At 53.2% G+C, this 16,605-nt stretch overlaps 1 protein-coding gene across 1 annotated transcript in view; it reads right to left on the reverse strand.

Annotated features, from left to right (window-relative positions):
• WNT9A (Wnt family member 9A) overlaps positions 1 to 620 on the reverse strand; it is a 52,963-nt gene extending 52,343 nt beyond the window's left edge. The window contains exon 1 of the mRNA XM_027905266.1: positions 492 to 620. Coding sequence (XP_027761067.1) covers positions 492 to 586 — 95 coding nt within the window. The 5' untranslated portion in view covers positions 587 to 620. The remainder of the gene's footprint in view (positions 1 to 491) is intronic.
• Positions 621 to 16,605: the final 15,985 nt, after the last annotated feature.

Below are 16,605 nucleotides of genomic sequence, written 5' to 3' on the forward strand. Positions count from 1 at the left end.
GCCAGCACCTGGTGTTGAGGCATGAGGTTAAATTGGGCGAAAAAAAGAGATTTTTGAGGTTGTCCCAAGCTGGTGAGGGTTACGCCCCGCACCTGGCGCGCTACAGGTCCTCTCCATGCGGGTCACCCCCTCAGGAAAAAGGGGGGGACAGAGCATTCCCCCGAGCTCAGTGGCTCCGGGTGGGCTCCCGGAGAGCCCGGCAGCGCCGCAGGAATTCGGGGGTCGCCCGGCTGGTGGAGCGGAGGGACGCGGGACAGGCGCGGGGATGTCGCCCCCGGGTACCCCTCTCCCGGGACGGGCTGTCATCCCGGGATGCCCGCACCCAGCGAGGGGGGAAAGAGCGCGGCAGCATCCCCACGTCGGGCGGGACGGACGAGGCACATAGAGAAAAAAAAACAAAAAAAACCCATAAAAAATAAAAATAATAATAATGAAAAAAAAAAAAACTAAAGTAAAAGTTAAAGAGCAGGAGCACGGGGGGGGGCACCTACCCGAAGTAGGCGGCGGAGGGCCGCGGGGCGCAGGCGAGCAGCCCTAGGAGCGCGCAGGAGGAGAGCCATCCCAGCAGGACGTGTCCATCCAGCATCTTGCAGCGGCGCCGGCGCTGCTCATCTCGTTCCCCCGCCGCGCCCGCTGCGGCCCCGCCGCCCGCCCCGCTTCTTATAGCGCGGCCGGCACCGAGAGCACGGCCGGCCGGGGCGGGCCGGGGGCGGGACACGGCCGGGGGGAGGGACGGCAGCAGGGGACACCCCCCCGGGGGAGGGACGGAGCGCCGGGGCGGGGAGAGCGAGCGGGAGAGGGAGAGGGAGCCGGGGAAAAGAGTGGGGGGGGGGGGGGGGGGGGGGGGGGGGGGGGGGGGGGGGGGGGGGGGGGGGGGGGGGGGGGGGGGGGGGGGGGGGGGGGGGGGGGGGGGGGGGGGGGGGGGGGGGGGGGGGGGGGGGGGAAGGGATGTGGGAGAAAGCGTGGGTGGCACAGGGGTTGGGAGATGGGGAAGAGGTGGGGAGCAGGGTTAAGGGGCAGGTGCGAAAGGGCTGCGTGTGGCAGGGTCTGGGTGCTTGTGCGAAGATTGTTGCGCGAGGGCTGGATGTGGCGGCGGCGGGGTGGCCGTGCAAGGGGGTGGATGTGCCGGGGATTGGCAAGGGGTGGGCAGCGGTGCGAGGGCCACGCGTGCAAGGGGTGGGTGTGCCAGGGATGGGCAGTATCATGCAAGGATCAGGGCAGGTGTGCGAGGGGTGGATGTGCCACGGATTGGCAGCTGGGCAAGGGGATGGGCAGTAAGTGCAAGAGCCAGGCACGGGGAGCTGGGCAAGGGCCAGATGTGCAAAGGGGTGGATTTGCCACACCTGGTCGGCCGAGAAAGGGCTGGGAGGTCGTGAAAGGGCTGGATGTGGCAGGGGTGGGCAGCTGGGCAAGGATCAGGCAGTTGTGTAAGGGTTGGGTGTGCAGGGGCTGGATGTGTCAAGGACGGGCAGCTGGGCCAGGGATGGGCAGCGGTGCAAGGCCCAGATGTGCAGAGGGTGGATGTGCCAGGGCAGGGCCGATGTGCCAGGCTCAGGTGTGCGGGGGTTGGATGTACAAGGGGTGCACGTGCCAGGGATGGGGTGGTTGTGCAAAGCTCAGGCAAGAGCCGAGCAGTGGTGCAAGAGGCTGGGAAGTGGTTAATGCCCTAAATGTCACCCTTTGTGGCCGCGTTTTTCCAGGTGACGTCACTGGCGTCGTCATCCCCGAGGTGATTTCAGCGCTGCTGCCACCCAGGAACAAAAAGGTTTCCCTCCTGAGCGTGTGTGTGTGTGTGTGTGTCACTGCTGAGCCACCCCCTGTCCCCACGGGGACACGTGGCAGGAGGACACCCCGGGCTCTCATCTCAGAAGCCATCGAGCCTGGGGGTTTAAGCTCAGCTCCACAAAGCTGTGCCCAGCAGGTGACGAGTGGGTACATAACAGACCTCGAGCGATCGTGGTGGGGTCATCCGAGGTTCTGACCCCCAGAGCCTGTGGACAAACCAATTCAGGAGCCACACGGGGTGGGGGGATAATGAGGATGAACCTCTTGTCCTGGCATAGCTCCTGGAGTGACACTGGGAGCTCGGTGAATTTATTCCCACCACTGGCCGTGCACTCAGGCATTTCCAGTTTTCCCAACACTGCAAACCATGTGGATTCTGCTTATTCTGGGGGTGGGAGAGGAGAAGGTGTTTTAATTTTTAATGTATAAAACATCTCAGCCCGGTTCCAGACCTTTGCCCTAAAAAAAAAAAAAAAAAAAAAAAAGTCTTATGGAAAAGCACCATTCAAACTTCCCCCACCCACCCCTGCGTGGGGATTTGGGGTTCCCACTGTGTCTGTGGATCAGCACCCTCGGGGTAGGGGCTGAAACATGCTGATAGAGGTGTCATATCCAATCCAGTTTACACAAATCCCTGTGATTCCCCAGGATCTGGGAATATTTCAGTTCTCTCATCTCAGTGGTGGGGGTGAGGTGGCACCGTGCCATCCCCCCCGGGTGTGCCCGTGGGTGCTGGGAGGTGAGGTGGCTCCGGGGGCCATCCCAGCCTGGCAGAGGCCTGCAGCAATATTGCATTAAAGCCCCATCTAGAGGCCTTTCACTGAGGAGAATCTGGGAGATAGAACCACCTCTGGGGTCATGTCGTGTGTTCTTGTCCTCTCACACGAGTTTTTCCAGCTCTGGGAAAGGGAATAAAAGGCTGATGATGGAGGGGAGGACAAACAATGTTCTATATTATCACTGGGAGGCTTTTCCCGAGCGTTCCTCTGCTGGAAAAGACAGCTGGGGAGTCATTTTTTCATGCAGGGTCCCCAAGAAGCTGGTGATCCCAGCACGTGGAAGGAAACTCCTGTTCCTCCAGGCAGCCCCAAGGCAGAGGGGTCACGGAAAGGCAGCGACCCTGCTGTTACTCATTTCCTCTGCCCACAGGAGGTGCCGTGGCCGGGGTGATGCTGTGGGCTCCGTGTGACTCTTTCCGAGGTGAGGCAGCACCAGAAATAGCCCCCCAACTTCTGCTTTCAGCCCGGGGAAAAAAGGGAAGCCCGAGAAGGGCTGAGCCCTCCAGGGGCTTTGCTGCCCGTCACCCCTGGGGGACCATCCACCAGCCCCGGGCACAGCGACCTCCTGGCGACAGCTCTGCGGCTTCCCAGCCGCCTCAGGTGACATAAATCGCGGTGTTTTCTGCTCAGCCCGGTGTCCCCACGGCCACCGACGGCAGAGGGCAGTGCCACACAGGCACAGCGCCTTGTCCAGGACGCGCTGGAATTCCTGGGCTTTTTTCATCAGGGTGGTTTGTGTCCAGGATGGAAGGGACAGACCGGAGCTTGGCCAAGCAGCCGAGGAGTTTGATGCTCGAAGTGGCAATTCCAGAGGGTGGTGACCACAGCGGGGAGTACTGCTGCTGCCAGCAGCGTGCTGCCTTCTGGAGGGTCAAAAGAAGATGCCAAGGTGCAAGGATAATGCTGGGAAAAGAGCCCCAGGGTGGTTGTCAGCTCTGGTTTGGCATCAGCAGAAACCCTGCGTCCTCCTGATCCCGTCCTCCCCCGTTGTGCTGCTGTAATTAATATGTAATATGTTATATCTAATACATTGCTGCACCAAAACAGCGGTGGGAGTGACCTGTGAGGGTCCAGGTGGAGGGTCTGGCATCCTGCAAGAGCCCTGACATCCTCGTCCCAGTGCCAGGCTGCCTCCCAGTCCCGTGGGTGACCCCATCCCGTGGCAGCTGACGGGATCCTCATCCAGCACAGGCTGCTGTGGCCACCCCATCAGGGACCACAGGGGGATCTGGAAGGTGACTTCAAGTTTTCCCTCTCCATGACTCAGCTCTGGAGCCTGTGTCATTCCAAAGGCTTCCCCACCCCAAGGAGCCCTCACCACCATCCTTGGGGGGTGTTTTTTGCAGGACAGGACACCCGGCACTTGTTTTGCTTGGGGCTCCACTTCCCTCCCTGTGGCTCTTCTGAGGGTGCTTTTCTCCTTCCAAGCAGCTCCCATGAGGGAGAGGAGGATTTTGGGTGGCTCACCGAGGTCCCTCTGCCTGAACCAAACCTCTCCAGGGCAGCAGCTCCAGCTCAGTGGGTCGATTGACTCATAGGAGTGGAGAGGGAAGGAAAATACCCGTGAGCTCATCTCCTTCATCCCTCCTCGCCGGTCCTGCTTGGGTTCCCCACCAAATATTTGGCCCTGACTCCCAGATTGGAGCAACTCAAGCAAGGCAGCAGGAGGTGGGGGCATCACCAGGCTGGGCTGGGTGTCCGAGGCTGTGCCCAGGGAGAGCTGAGAGTCCCCCAGAGCAGCCACTCACACTTCCCTTCCTCGCTTTCTTTAATTAGGAGCGGGCCTGGCATTTCCCTGCCCTCGGGGATGCAGCCTGGAATAACAGAGCAGGCCCAGGAACGCCGCCTGCCCGCGGGGCATGGTTTGTTCCGCCGTCCCCGGGATCACGCTGAGCCGAGTCTTCCCTGCCACCTTCGGTTCCAGTCATTCCTTTTCCGCCCTCACGTGGAATTCCAGGGTGTTCCCTCCCTTCTGAGTGACCACACACGGGCTGCAAGCCAGATTCCTGCTTCTTTTCCATCGGGCTTGGATGCAGTTGAAGTCACCCCGCGGGACAGCTCTGAGCTTCAGGCAGTGGTGGTGTGTTATACCTCCAACCCTTTCCCTCCATCCTCCCGCCTGTGCCGGTGATTCCAAGAGGGAATGCGGTCAGAACAGTCCTGTTGCTGTCAGCTGGGCTGCTGAGAGCCAGGCTGGGAGCTTCCCTGCCTCCCCAGGGCTCTGGATCGTGCAAATCCCTGGAACAAGGAGCAGCACGGCCTTGATCCCCACTCCTGTCCCTTCCTGCTTTTCCAAATGCAGAACCAGTTGCAGTGGTTACTTCCAGAGGCATCTCAGTCCCACAGGATATAATGAAATTCTTTGGAAGTATCTTGTGCAGGAAGAGGAAGGGGAGATCTTTAGGAGCTCTCACCTCTTTCCCCCTAATTTAAGAGGCTGTTGCTTGCAAGGGAAGCTGAAGGAAGGACCAATTCATCCCCTTTTTTGTATGAAGTGGCCTCGGGGGGGGGGGGTGCACAGACCTTCTCAGGATCATGGAATCATAGAAAGGTTTGGGCTGGAAGGGACCTTAAAGATCATCTCATCCCACCCCCTGCCATGGGCAGGGACACCTTCCACTAGTCCAGGTTGTTCCAACCCGGCCTTGGACACTTCCAGGGATCCAGGGGCAGCCACAGCTTCTCTGGACAACCTCTGGCAGCCCCTCCCCACCCTCCTAGCCAGAAATTCCTTCCCAATATCCCACCTAACCCTACCCTCTGTCAGCTTGAAGCCATTCCCCCTTTTCCTGTCCCTCCATCCCTTTTCCCCAGTCCCTCTCCAGCTCTCCTGGAGCCCCTTTAGACCCTGCCAGGGGCTCTTAGGTCTCCCTGGATCCTTCTCTTCTCCAGGTGAACCCCCCCAGCTGTCCCAGCCTGGCTCCAGAGCAGAGGGGCTCCAGCCCTTGGTGCATCTTCATAACTCTCTTTTTCTCTCTTCGTGCTTCTCTTAAAAAAAGGTCCAACCATTTCCCTCTGACAGCAAAGGACATCTCTTTTCACTGCTTTTTCCAAAAGCTGGCAATTTATTTAAAAAAAAAAAACAAAAACAAACCTAAAAATGGAATTTCTTGCCTCCTGCTTCCCTGCAGATCTTTCCTGAGTTGGGCTCTGCTCTTGCAAAGGTTTTTCTTCTTCAACACATGAGTACTATGAAAATACTCCCTTCTAGAGTAAATCAAGACGAGTTCTTCGTGTGGAAACCACATTTCTCCTGGTAATTTCATGGAGAATCTGGGACTTTATAGTCTGGGCCAGAAAGACTCTTAAAGCAATTTAATCCCAGTGCAAAACCCTGTCCTTGGTGTCTTTGTGACAATCAGGCACGTCAGGAATGAAGGTGTTTTTGTTAGAGCTGCAGGAGGGATTTTTTAAGTCTGAAGGAGCAGTGCCAAGGACTCGTTTCACCTCCTGCCAGAGCCTGAACTGTAAAACACATTGATTAACCAGCTTATTTGAGGGTTCTTTGATGACAGTTTGCTTCCTCGTGAAAATCAGATGGAAGGGAGGGACCTGAATCGGAGCAGCGTGGAGGGAGAAGCCCCTGCGTGAGCTCAGCAGCTCCTCCCAGCTGATTAATCCTGCTAATGGGGTGCCAGTCATTAATTATTCCCTGCCTTTGCTGCTCCTGGGATTATTTTGGGCGTACTGGAGGTGGTGGGGGAGTGACTGGAGGAGAGAAATGAGGGATTGAGGTTGTGGGGCTTTGGGGGAGCAGAGGGTGACACCGTAGATGTCTGCAGACCTCTAGGAGACCTCATGAGCTCTGCTCCTCCAGGACCTCTTGTTTACCTCACCCTGAGGGTGACAGGTGCCCTGGGATAACCTGTCCCTCTATCTTTAGGGTCACCCACCTCTGTATCTCAGGGACTGGTGGCAATGACCAGGCACGTGCCCCAAGTCAGGGGTCTTTGACCTTGAACACACATCAAACCCGTTCACTGAAGGACACTCAGGGTCCCTGAGAGGGAAAAGGAGGGAGATGATGATGTGAGAAAGAAAAAAAAAAAAAAAAGAAGGAAAGGATTAAAGAAGGGAAAAGGAAAAAAAAAAGTGGGAAGTGGAGTGTTTTTATGCAATCCAGCTACCCCTTGCTGTGGTCACTGCTGTCACCGGGGAGAGAGGAGCACAAAAACCTCTTCAGATCCCTGCAAATTAACGTCTGGCTGATGATTTGTGACAGTTTCCAATCGTCTCAGTTGTCTGTGGGTGCTGCTTTCCTCCCTGGGGTTCATTTTGAAGTTCCTCTAATGGATTGCTGCTCTGACAAAATAATTATAACTAAAAAAAAAAAATCCGCTTATTGATTCTTAGTTTCTTGCCGCCATTTCACTGTGGGAAGCGAAAATTCCCTTGATGGGAAATGACATCCAGCCTTTCCAGCTTTTCCTGGACTGTATTTACGCACATGGGGTGCTGAGATGGGCTGGTGTGTGTTGAATGTCAATGCAGGATCAGGGGAAGAGAGGGAAGGAGGAGGTGTGGGTTGGAAGGTGGATCTGGGGACGCTCATCCTGGATCCAGTTCCCTCTCTTGGGAAGGGATACAGGATGTCTGACCAGTTTTTTAACATGGCAGAGAACAAGAAATCAGAATAACAGTGGATAAGGAGCAGGTCTGGGTGGTGCCTTTTCTCTTTTTCGTTTTCAGGGGTTTCTTTCTTTGTTTTCATTTGTTTTTCCTTTGGCTTTTTATGGGGCTTTTACTTTGTTTTGAGTGGGCTTTGTTTGTTTTTAAACAGTGCATTTTCTGGAAACGGAGATTGGGAAAGGAAGACATTCAGAAACTCCAGCTGAAATTCCGTGGGCTGGAGGAAAGGTGGGAGAAAATTTCTCGAGGTGAGGGGGGAAAAAATGAAACACTTCCCTGTTGCGTTCTCAAAGGCGGGGCCAAAATGGCAACAGATTTCCTTGGATATTTCAAAATATGACCTTTTTGTTTGAAAATTACGTGCTGGCTTAAAAAAAAAAAGTAATTAAAACAATAAAAATAAATTTTAAAAAAAAAATTCCTGTGTGGAAAGGAAAGGCAGCAAAGGGTGGAGTGAAATGCCCTCAGAAGGGAACAAAACCATCAGCTGAGCTCAAACGGACTGTTCGAGCTGAGCCAAAATTCTCCAATTTCATTTTTTTGCTGAAAAGCCTTGGAGGGGAAAAAAAAAAAAAAAAAAAAGAAGACCAAACTCAGCTGGTATTTCCAATCTACCTGAACTTTAGTCTTGTCACACCTTTCCCAGCCCCTGTTTTTTGGGGGGTTTGGCTTATCCCTGGGGAGATCCACCTCTCTTTCCCACACGCCAGGACCGTGAGCGCTGGCAGAGAGGAACCAAAAGGGTTGTCCAAAACCACTCACTGACAACTCTTGGAGGGGGCAGGAGTCCCTCCAGGGACCTTTCCTGCTGTGTTCCACCATCCTGGGAGCAGCCCCACTTAATTAAACAGAAGGGAAAAACTGCTGCCCCTCGATCCCGCTACGCCCCATCCGAAATCCGCGGGCAAGAGAGACGACGTTGGTTCACAAAATCCCGGAATACTCCGAGCTGGGAGGGACCCACAGGGCTGCTTTTTAAGCAGCTCTGGGCAGTTTCTCCAAAGCTGTTGACAGTTGCAGTGGCTCAGAACAGTGGGATATTTCTGGAGGGGGGGGGGTGTTATTCCTGCGCCTCCACCGTCCCTTCGAGCCGCGGGGGGTGAGCGAACCCATCCCATGGAATGCCGGCGGCGAAGGGATCCGGCCAAGAGATCTGGCACCCACCCCTTGGAGCTGCAAGACAGCCAGGGAACAAACTGAGCAAAAATATTTTCGTAGTCACAACATCAAGCCCACCCATCGAATAATGTGTGTCGGGGATTTTCCAGCGCCGCTGAAAACTCTCCCGTTGCTTTTATTTTTAGATGAAGGGCCCGTTTCCCTCGGGTTATTGCACTTCTTTTTTTTTCTTTTTCTTTTTTTTTTTTTTTTTTTTTTTTTTTTTTTTTTTTTTTTGGAGGTTTCGTGCTCATAAAAGTGTTTTATTTCACGGTGTTTAGCTTTCTTTTAAAGTTGGGCTTATGATTTACTGCTGGAACTGAAATGTGATTGTCTTGAGGGTTGTCATCTGTCTGGGCTTCAGCCAGAGTGTCTGGGAGCTGGGGGGTGTTCACCTGTTAGAGCAGGAGCAGGCTGCCAGATTTTGGAATGGAGTTCCTATGAGTGAGTCCTCACTCCTGTGAGTAAAACGAGCCCTTTGAAAGAAAACTCAAGTTCAAAAGTCCTTTTACAAAGGCATAGAGTGACAGGATAAAAGTGAATGTCTCCAGAGTGCCAGAGGGCAGGGTAAGGTGGGATATTGGGAAGGAATTCTTGGCTGGGAGGGTGGGGAGGGCCTGGCACGGGTTACCCAGAGAAGCTGTGGCTGCCCCTGGATCCCTGGAAGTGTCCAAGGCCAGGCTGGAATAACCTGGGCTAGTGGAAGGTGTCCCTGCCCACAGCAGGGGGGTTGGAAGGAGATGATCCGTAAGATCCTTCCAACCCAAACCATTCTGGGTTTCTGGAGTATCTGAGTGCAGAGGATCATTCTTGCTGTGCCACCCCCCTGCTGCCAGTCCTGCTCTCTGCTGGTTCCCTGTCCTACCTCCCTGCACAGCCAGAGCAATGAAAGAATCATTTTACAAAGCGCCAGGTGCTGCTCAGGCTCTTGAAGCCTCCTGACCCCAGCCTGCTGCACCTCTGAAATCCTTCACCACTTCTTTCCAGCCAAGCAAAGGAACAAAAATGCCAGATCTCAACAGGTGGCTCACAGCTGGGGAAAATCTGAACGTCACTGTGTCCTTCTGCTCTCCCTGCAGCCCATTGCCTGCTGTCTTAGATCATAAACTCAACGCCAAATCCGCTCTGGGAGGTAACCTGGAGTCCTGTCAGCTCACAGAATCCAGCTGTGTGTGCGCCCACAAGGCTCTTCAGATGGGCTGGATGTGCCCAGGGCCCGAGGCTGTGTTGTCTGGTTGATGTTTGTGGCGGCACATCACTGTGTGGGTGGTTGGGAAGCAGAGCCCTGGAAAGCAGAGTCCATCCACAGCATTAAACTGGGATGTGTGTGTGCAGGATACTCATCTGAGATGTCCCAGCTCCAGTTATGTCCCAAAAATCCAACAGCTGTCACGTATTCGGTTAATCTGCCAAGGAATTTTTCAAGGAATTTGTGGAGGGAAGCAGAGATGAAGCTTAATACGTAGGAAAGTTTGTCTCCTTTTTTTGTTACAATCAGATGTTTTCTTTCAGAGTTTCACTTCACAAAGCCACCGAGTCATCGAGGTTGGAGGAGACCTTCAAGATCCTCTCCTCCAACCATCAACCCAGCACCAACATCATCCCCCCTAAACTCCACCTCCCAGTGCCATAATCAAATGCTGGGCTTTCACCTCTTTCTCACTCTTCTTCCCGTGCCCAAAGTCAATGTTTTGTACTCAGTTCTCACCTTTAGTACGGTAAAGAGCTTTGGAAACAGGACCCACAGGGGTTTCAAGGATCCCAGACTGAAACTTGCCTTTGGGAGGACTTCCTATTTCAGTATTCTTGGGAACCCTGAGGTACAGGTCTTTAAAACACAAGAGTGATGGAAGTAGATGATCTTTAACGTCCCTTCCAACCCAAACCTTTCTATGATGGTTTTATTGGAAACGCGTCTGACAGGCAGAACAAGGATGGTATGAATCCCAGAAAAGGGTTTCATTAGTAACAATCAGAAAGGAAGGAATGAATCAGAGATGCAAGGACTGATGGGTGTTCAACCACCAGTGCCTCAGGATGAGTGAATTTGGGTGGTTTGGGAGCTCCTGAACTCAGACCCAGCATTTCTGCAGACGCTTTGCGTGCAAAAGTGAGGGTGGCCAGAAAAATGAGTGGCAGCTACTAAAACCTCCTGGGGTTCGTTACAAAGCCTGGATTTGGGCAAGATTAGTTTCCAAGGTCAGCCCAGTGCAGGTGGAGACGTGGGGAGCAGCAGCGGCCTCGGGCACGGGGTTGGTTGTGTGAGAGCCCAAAGCAGGTCATTATATCGCAATATCCTCACAGGGCTGTCAGAGCAGCTCTGCTGGGATGGACAGCCCAGGCTGATTTCTGTATGGGAGCCATTGTTCAGCCCTCCAGAGGGCCTTCCTCTTTGGTTAATGGGTCAGCAAACTCTGTTGCTTTAATGGTTAATCATCTACTTGCATTGTTGGCCGAGCAAAGCCAGGCAGATAATGCTCCTTGCCCGCGGTTCATGTGACAGCCTGACTGCCCAGCTGGGAGCAGGGAAAGGGTTTAACACTGGGAGAAGGAAGGAGAGAGGAAAAATGCCAGGCTGGGAGGCTCTGACTTCAAACTGGTGCTTACAGTATGGGCAATAGCACACAGAAATGCAGAGAGGGGTGTGTGCACGACTGTAGGTGCAAAGATGTGTGTGTGAGCAGACACACGCACACAGACCCACGTCAAATTAGGATTTCAACCCCAGCTGAACAGTTCAATTAGCTGATTATCAGGTATCATAGAAGCACAGGATGGTTTGGGTTGGAAGGGACCCTAAAGCTCATCTACTTCCAACCCCCTGGCACGGGCAGGGGCACCTTCCACTAGGGCAGATGGAAATGTTTCACAAAAAAGGCTGCAAACTGACAATGAAAACTCACTCCAAACTCTTTTTAAGCAGCAAGTCAGACTGAGGGCCATCCAGGATTTTGAGTTCTTGGTCATACCTCTTATTATGATTGCTTGAACATCATACAACTCTTTGCTTTTGCATCCCAAACTCCACATCCCGCCCCTGGGCCCTGTGCTGTCTGAACAGATCCATCAGGGATGTTGTGGAGGAGTCAGGTGGCCCAGTTCTACTCACTGATGTCATTTTGGAGGTGCCTCTTGCTTGGGCATGTCTAATACAGGGAATGCACCACTGCTTTAATTCTTGGAAGAACTTGGAATCGTAGAATTGTTGAGGTGGGAAAAGCCCTGTGAGATCACTGAGCCCAACCAGCACCACTAAACCATGTCCCTAAGCACCCCATCGATGTCCCCAGGGACGCTGCCATGGTCCAAAATCACCTGGACTCATCCACATGAGAAGTCAGAGCTTGTCACTGTCAAGGCAGAGCCACTGGGGCAGATTTTCTCCTTTGCTGATGTCTGAGACTTGACAGAAGGAAATATCAGCCACCAATATGCTGGAAGATATCCTTTATAACCATCCTTGATACATTCCCACCACCCTGAGCAGGATGCAAGGACTTCCCTACCTGTTAAAACACTCAGCCTGGGCAACCCAACAGCAGGAAAGCCACTAAAGGAAGGACTGACACATCCCAGACACTCAGGGCTGACAGAGCAGACACAGGACCCCCCACAGCAGCCTTGACATGCTTGTGACTCAACAGGGTCAACACACTCCAAGTCCACTCCAGGAACAACAGCCTTGACTTCATGTCACCCCCCAGGGTGGAAGGAGGCAGCGGGAGAACGATCTGCAAACACTTGGGGTGTTTGTTCCTCTCTGGAGGACACTCCACACTTAGGAAGTACTTCCAGCCTTCCAGGGCATGGATGAGTAAGCTTTGAAGTACAGGTCCCCTCCCCACCTGGAGAGGCACCGAACAGCCCAGACTCACAGGATTTTTGGGTTGTTGAGCAGTGGATGTTGCACTGGAGGACGGGGAGAGGTCGTGGCCGCCAGGTGAGAGAAGAGGATGAGCGGTCGAAATGAGTCCCTGTCTCCAGGGGGAAAAATGGGCTTAACTCACATCCTAAAAACAGGGAGAAGGGGACAGTCTGCCGTTCATCCCTGAGGAATTAGAATGAGTTTAATACCATATGGATCTTTTTGCCCTGGTTCAAGGCATGAGCTCCTCTGTCTGCCCTTGAGCCTGGAGGAGCCTGTGGGGCACTGCCCACAGCCCAGGTCCTCCAGATGGTAATAATCATCTGGTATCATAATCATCAATAATCATACATCATAATCATAACAATTGTGATAATCTATAATAATAATAATGGAACCCTCATAATCATGTCATGATCATCAATCATAAAGGTGATCCCACGGCCTTGGCCAAAATATCCAACCCTGGAGGGGAAGGACAACAAAACAAAGCCAATAGCAAAGAGCTATCAAATACCAACAAAGAGATGGCCTTTCTTTTGCTCAGGGACAATAAGGCAGAGCCCTCTCACCCTTTGTCCTGAGTCTGACCTGTTCCAGAACCCCATCCTCATCCCAGCACGGGAATCCACATGTCCTTCCTTAGCCAAGCCAAGCCTTGCCTGGGCTCAGGCTTTGCCCTGCTCCAAGGAAGGATGTGTCCCCTCCAGAGGGGTCACAGCACAGGAATTAAGGTGAAAACAGCCCTCAGAAGACAACCTGTGAAGGGCAATGGGGGAACAGATTTGTTTGGAGAAGGGGAGAGCGAGAGGTGACGGGGTCGGTGTGTCCACCTGCCCTGCTGGGAGCAGAGGGAATAAACTTCTTTTCCAGAGGGGAAGGAACAGCAGGCTGTGAATGCAGTGACACAGGGCTGGAGTTAAACATTAGTGTGACCTGTCTGCAGGCCTGGCTGGCAGCAGCAGGGCCAGGGCTGCAGTTTGAAGGGGTCACTCCAAAAATCACCAGGCTGGCCCAGCCCCAAGGAACCTGAGCACACCCACAGAACTCACCAGGGGAAGGAGCTCACCACAGCAAAGAGCATTTTGCTCAAGGGAGGAAAGACAAAGCTGGCAATGCAAAGTGACACTCAGAACACCTCTCCAGCACAAAAAGTTGATTTCAGATATACACAGTTCCCACCTGCCTGTTTGTACCCTCTGTCTGTTCTCTCCATCCAGTGCTAACACACTCTCCAGCCCCTGGGGTTTTATGACTGGGAATCCAGAAAAAGCCTGGGAGCAGCTGCCTGTGGAGGTCCTTCAGGGCACAGTCCTGCCCCAGAGGTGACTTGGCAGATGTGGGGGCAGGGAGACAGAGCACAGAATCCCAGAATGGTTTGGGCTGGAAGGGACCTTAAGGCTCATCCAGTTGCAACCCCCTGCCATGGGCAGAGACACCTTCCACTAGCCCAGATTGCTCCAACCTGGCCTTGAACACTTCCAGGGCTGGGGCAGTAGATGAAATGGCCAGGAAATTTTTCCAGTCTGACCAGTTACATCTCTGTGAGAGCCACCCCTCCCTTTTCCAAGGGCCCCAACCCAGGAAATGCAGTTTCAGCTCAAATCCCAACTCATTTTCTGCTCTGTAAGGTACAGAAAACAGGGGATCAAGCCACTCATCAGACATTTCTGACATCATTCCACCCTGCAGATCCCTTTGCTGCTTCGTGCAGCCAGTCTCCACTTTGCCCACCTCACCCTTTTAAAGTTTTCTCTCTCCTTTGCACAGCCCTAAGAAGTGGAAGCTGAAACCCACGGCTGTGCCAGGGAAGGCCAAGGTGGATAGTCCCCCAAAAATGCCCAGGGGATGCCACTGTGATGCAATGCAAAGCATCAATAGGTCTCTCCCCACCCAAATTTTCTCCCTCCAGCAGCTCCAAGCTGTTTGCCACACTAATTTTCAGCCAAGTAAGAAGCTTCGGGGTTTAAACTTCCCTTCCTTTACGATGTGGTTGCTCCTGACAACGTGGCTGCTGCAAAAACCACCTTGACACGAAACCACTGACTTTGATTCTGGGGGGGTTCCCCTCCTGAATGTTCCTGCAGCAAATGGTCCTGTTTTTTACCACTTCCTAAGTGCTCCACACGAGCTCTGGGGCTGGTGGGTCCGTGGCCAAGGGCAAAGCTGGCAGCAGCCCAGGGCAGCTCACTCAGGGTTAACCAGGACACTGCTGGCCAAGAAAATTAGATACAGAGGGTGGAAAACCAAGTCCCAGTTGCCAGATATTCACCAGTTTGGCTCTTTTCCCCTTCTTTTCCCGCTGCCTTTAAAGCTCTGCTGGCCACAGGATTAACCTCCACCTTGAAAGAGCCGTGGAAGTGGGGTTTGGATGCACCTTAGGGCGTCTAAATCTTGGTGTCAGCAGGTGGAGGGACAATGTGGTTTTACCACAGGTCCTGCCTGACCCCTAAAATGCTCCATGGGATGCCCCACCAGCCTCCAGCTGCCATCCCACCGGAGTGCAGACGTCCAAAACTTCCATGTCCTGCAGGCCAGGCTCGTGTGGGTGCTTGAGAACACACCTCCAGTGAGCTTGGGGGTGATGTGAGTGGATATCTAAGGTTTCACTGGAATCTGGGGGGGATCCTGACCCGTGGGGACTGTGGAGAGGTTTGGGAAGCCACGCTCTGGTTTCTCTTGAGTCTCCTGCTCACACCAGCACTGGGGAGAATGGCCTGGGCTGTGTCAGTGAGGGGGCTCCTGGCCCTTGTTCCCATCACCAGCTGACCTTGGCTCTTCTCCCACTCGCGTGTCTGGAGCCCCTCGAGCCACATGGAATTACCCAAACATAAGGAAGCATCGTCTGGATTTTCTGGACTCAGCAAAGCCCTTTCCTGGGAGGTTTCTGGGACCCAGAGGTCCACAAGTGGCAGGATAACTTGCACTTGGTACCCTCAGCTTTGAACTGGGATGAGAAGCAAAGTTTCAACCTCGGAAGGAGCCACCAAACAGGCCAGCTGTGGATTTGTAGAACCTGCCAGGGAGTCCAGCTCACGAATTCTCACTTTAGCACCACGTTCCCTTTCCTGTCCTTCATCTCCTGGCTTTTCTGAATGAATTTCCAAGGATGAGGCAGCAGGAAAATGCTCCTCTGAGTGCGCTGGAGGCTCAGGCCTCGCTCTCTGTGCTGCTTTAAAACAGCCACACCACAACACTGGGCCACAGCTTGGGTGGTTTTGCTTGGGAACATTTGGGTTTGGTTTATTTTATTTTATTTTATTTTATTTTATTTTATTTTATTTTATTTTATTTTATTTTATTTTATTTTATTTTATTTTATTTTATTTTATTTTATTTTATTTTTATTTTACCTGGGGCAAAGGATCAGAGTATGTCTGTTTGTATATAGGGAGGGGGAGAGAGAGAGGAGAATACATATTTTTTGGCTGGGCTCTCTTGTTTTCCAGGCTATTCCTAGGCTGCCAATTTGGGGCAGCCACCCTATTTGGAGGGGGGACACCAGCAGGTGCCTGGATGTGCTTTGTGCCACACCCAGATGGACAGAGAGGCTCCCCCTTGTTTGATGTGGAGGCACAGACGTTGCCACAGGATTTTGGGTGAAGGTGGGCAGTGTCCTCCTCTCCCCCCTTTTGGCTGTTCCTGAAGCTCAAGGCAGAGCAAGAGGGAATCAAATCTCCTTGCACAGACAATGGCACTGAAATGGAGAGGAAAAGCCTGTCCCCTGCCTGGGCACCCCAGGGCATGGAGGGCAGTGGCAGCTCCACATCCAAGGGCATTTCAGAGCTGTGAGTGTGTGTGTGGGCATTCAAACCACTGCTGGCCTGTAAATCATTGTCAGCTTTCCCACACAGCAGGCCACAGGTCAGGGTCTGCCCAGTGAAGCATCACCTCTCAGACCTTCCCCCCGACTTCCAAGCGCTCCTGAGAGGGTTCCCCATGGCAGTTCAGCGGGATATCAGCCACTTTGGGGGGGCACAGGATGTTTCTGAGGGTGAAAGGAGATGCAGCTTTGTCACACCCAGGTGCCTCACACGTGGGAAAAGCTGATTTCAGCTGGCAGGACAGACCTGCACCGCCTTCACCACTCAGCACTTGTCACTGCGTGGCAAAAAATCGTGGACACACTTATTTCTAATGAAATAAATAGCTTTTTTGAGAGTGTTTAAACCCCTAACATTTTCCTGTTTAAGTGTGATATTGCTGCCCCAAGCACAAGGTTGCTAAAAATCACCCACTGCTACAAGAACGTGCTTTCTGTGACTGATTAAAACACACCAGACCGTTGAACTCCGGAAAAAAATGCCTCATATTGATTTAAAGGGCTTCAAAATGTTGCTCCCTTTCCAGGTGCTGTGTCCTCTGCAAAGGAAAACACGTATGAGGGAC

Source organism: Empidonax traillii, unplaced genomic scaffold (assembly GCF_003031625.1).
Source record: "Empidonax traillii isolate 1590-97213 ecotype Southwest subspecies unplaced genomic scaffold, ASM303162v1 scaffold1136:size174510, whole genome shotgun sequence".
Classification (NCBI taxonomy): Eukaryota; Metazoa; Chordata; class Aves; order Passeriformes; family Tyrannidae; genus Empidonax; species Empidonax traillii.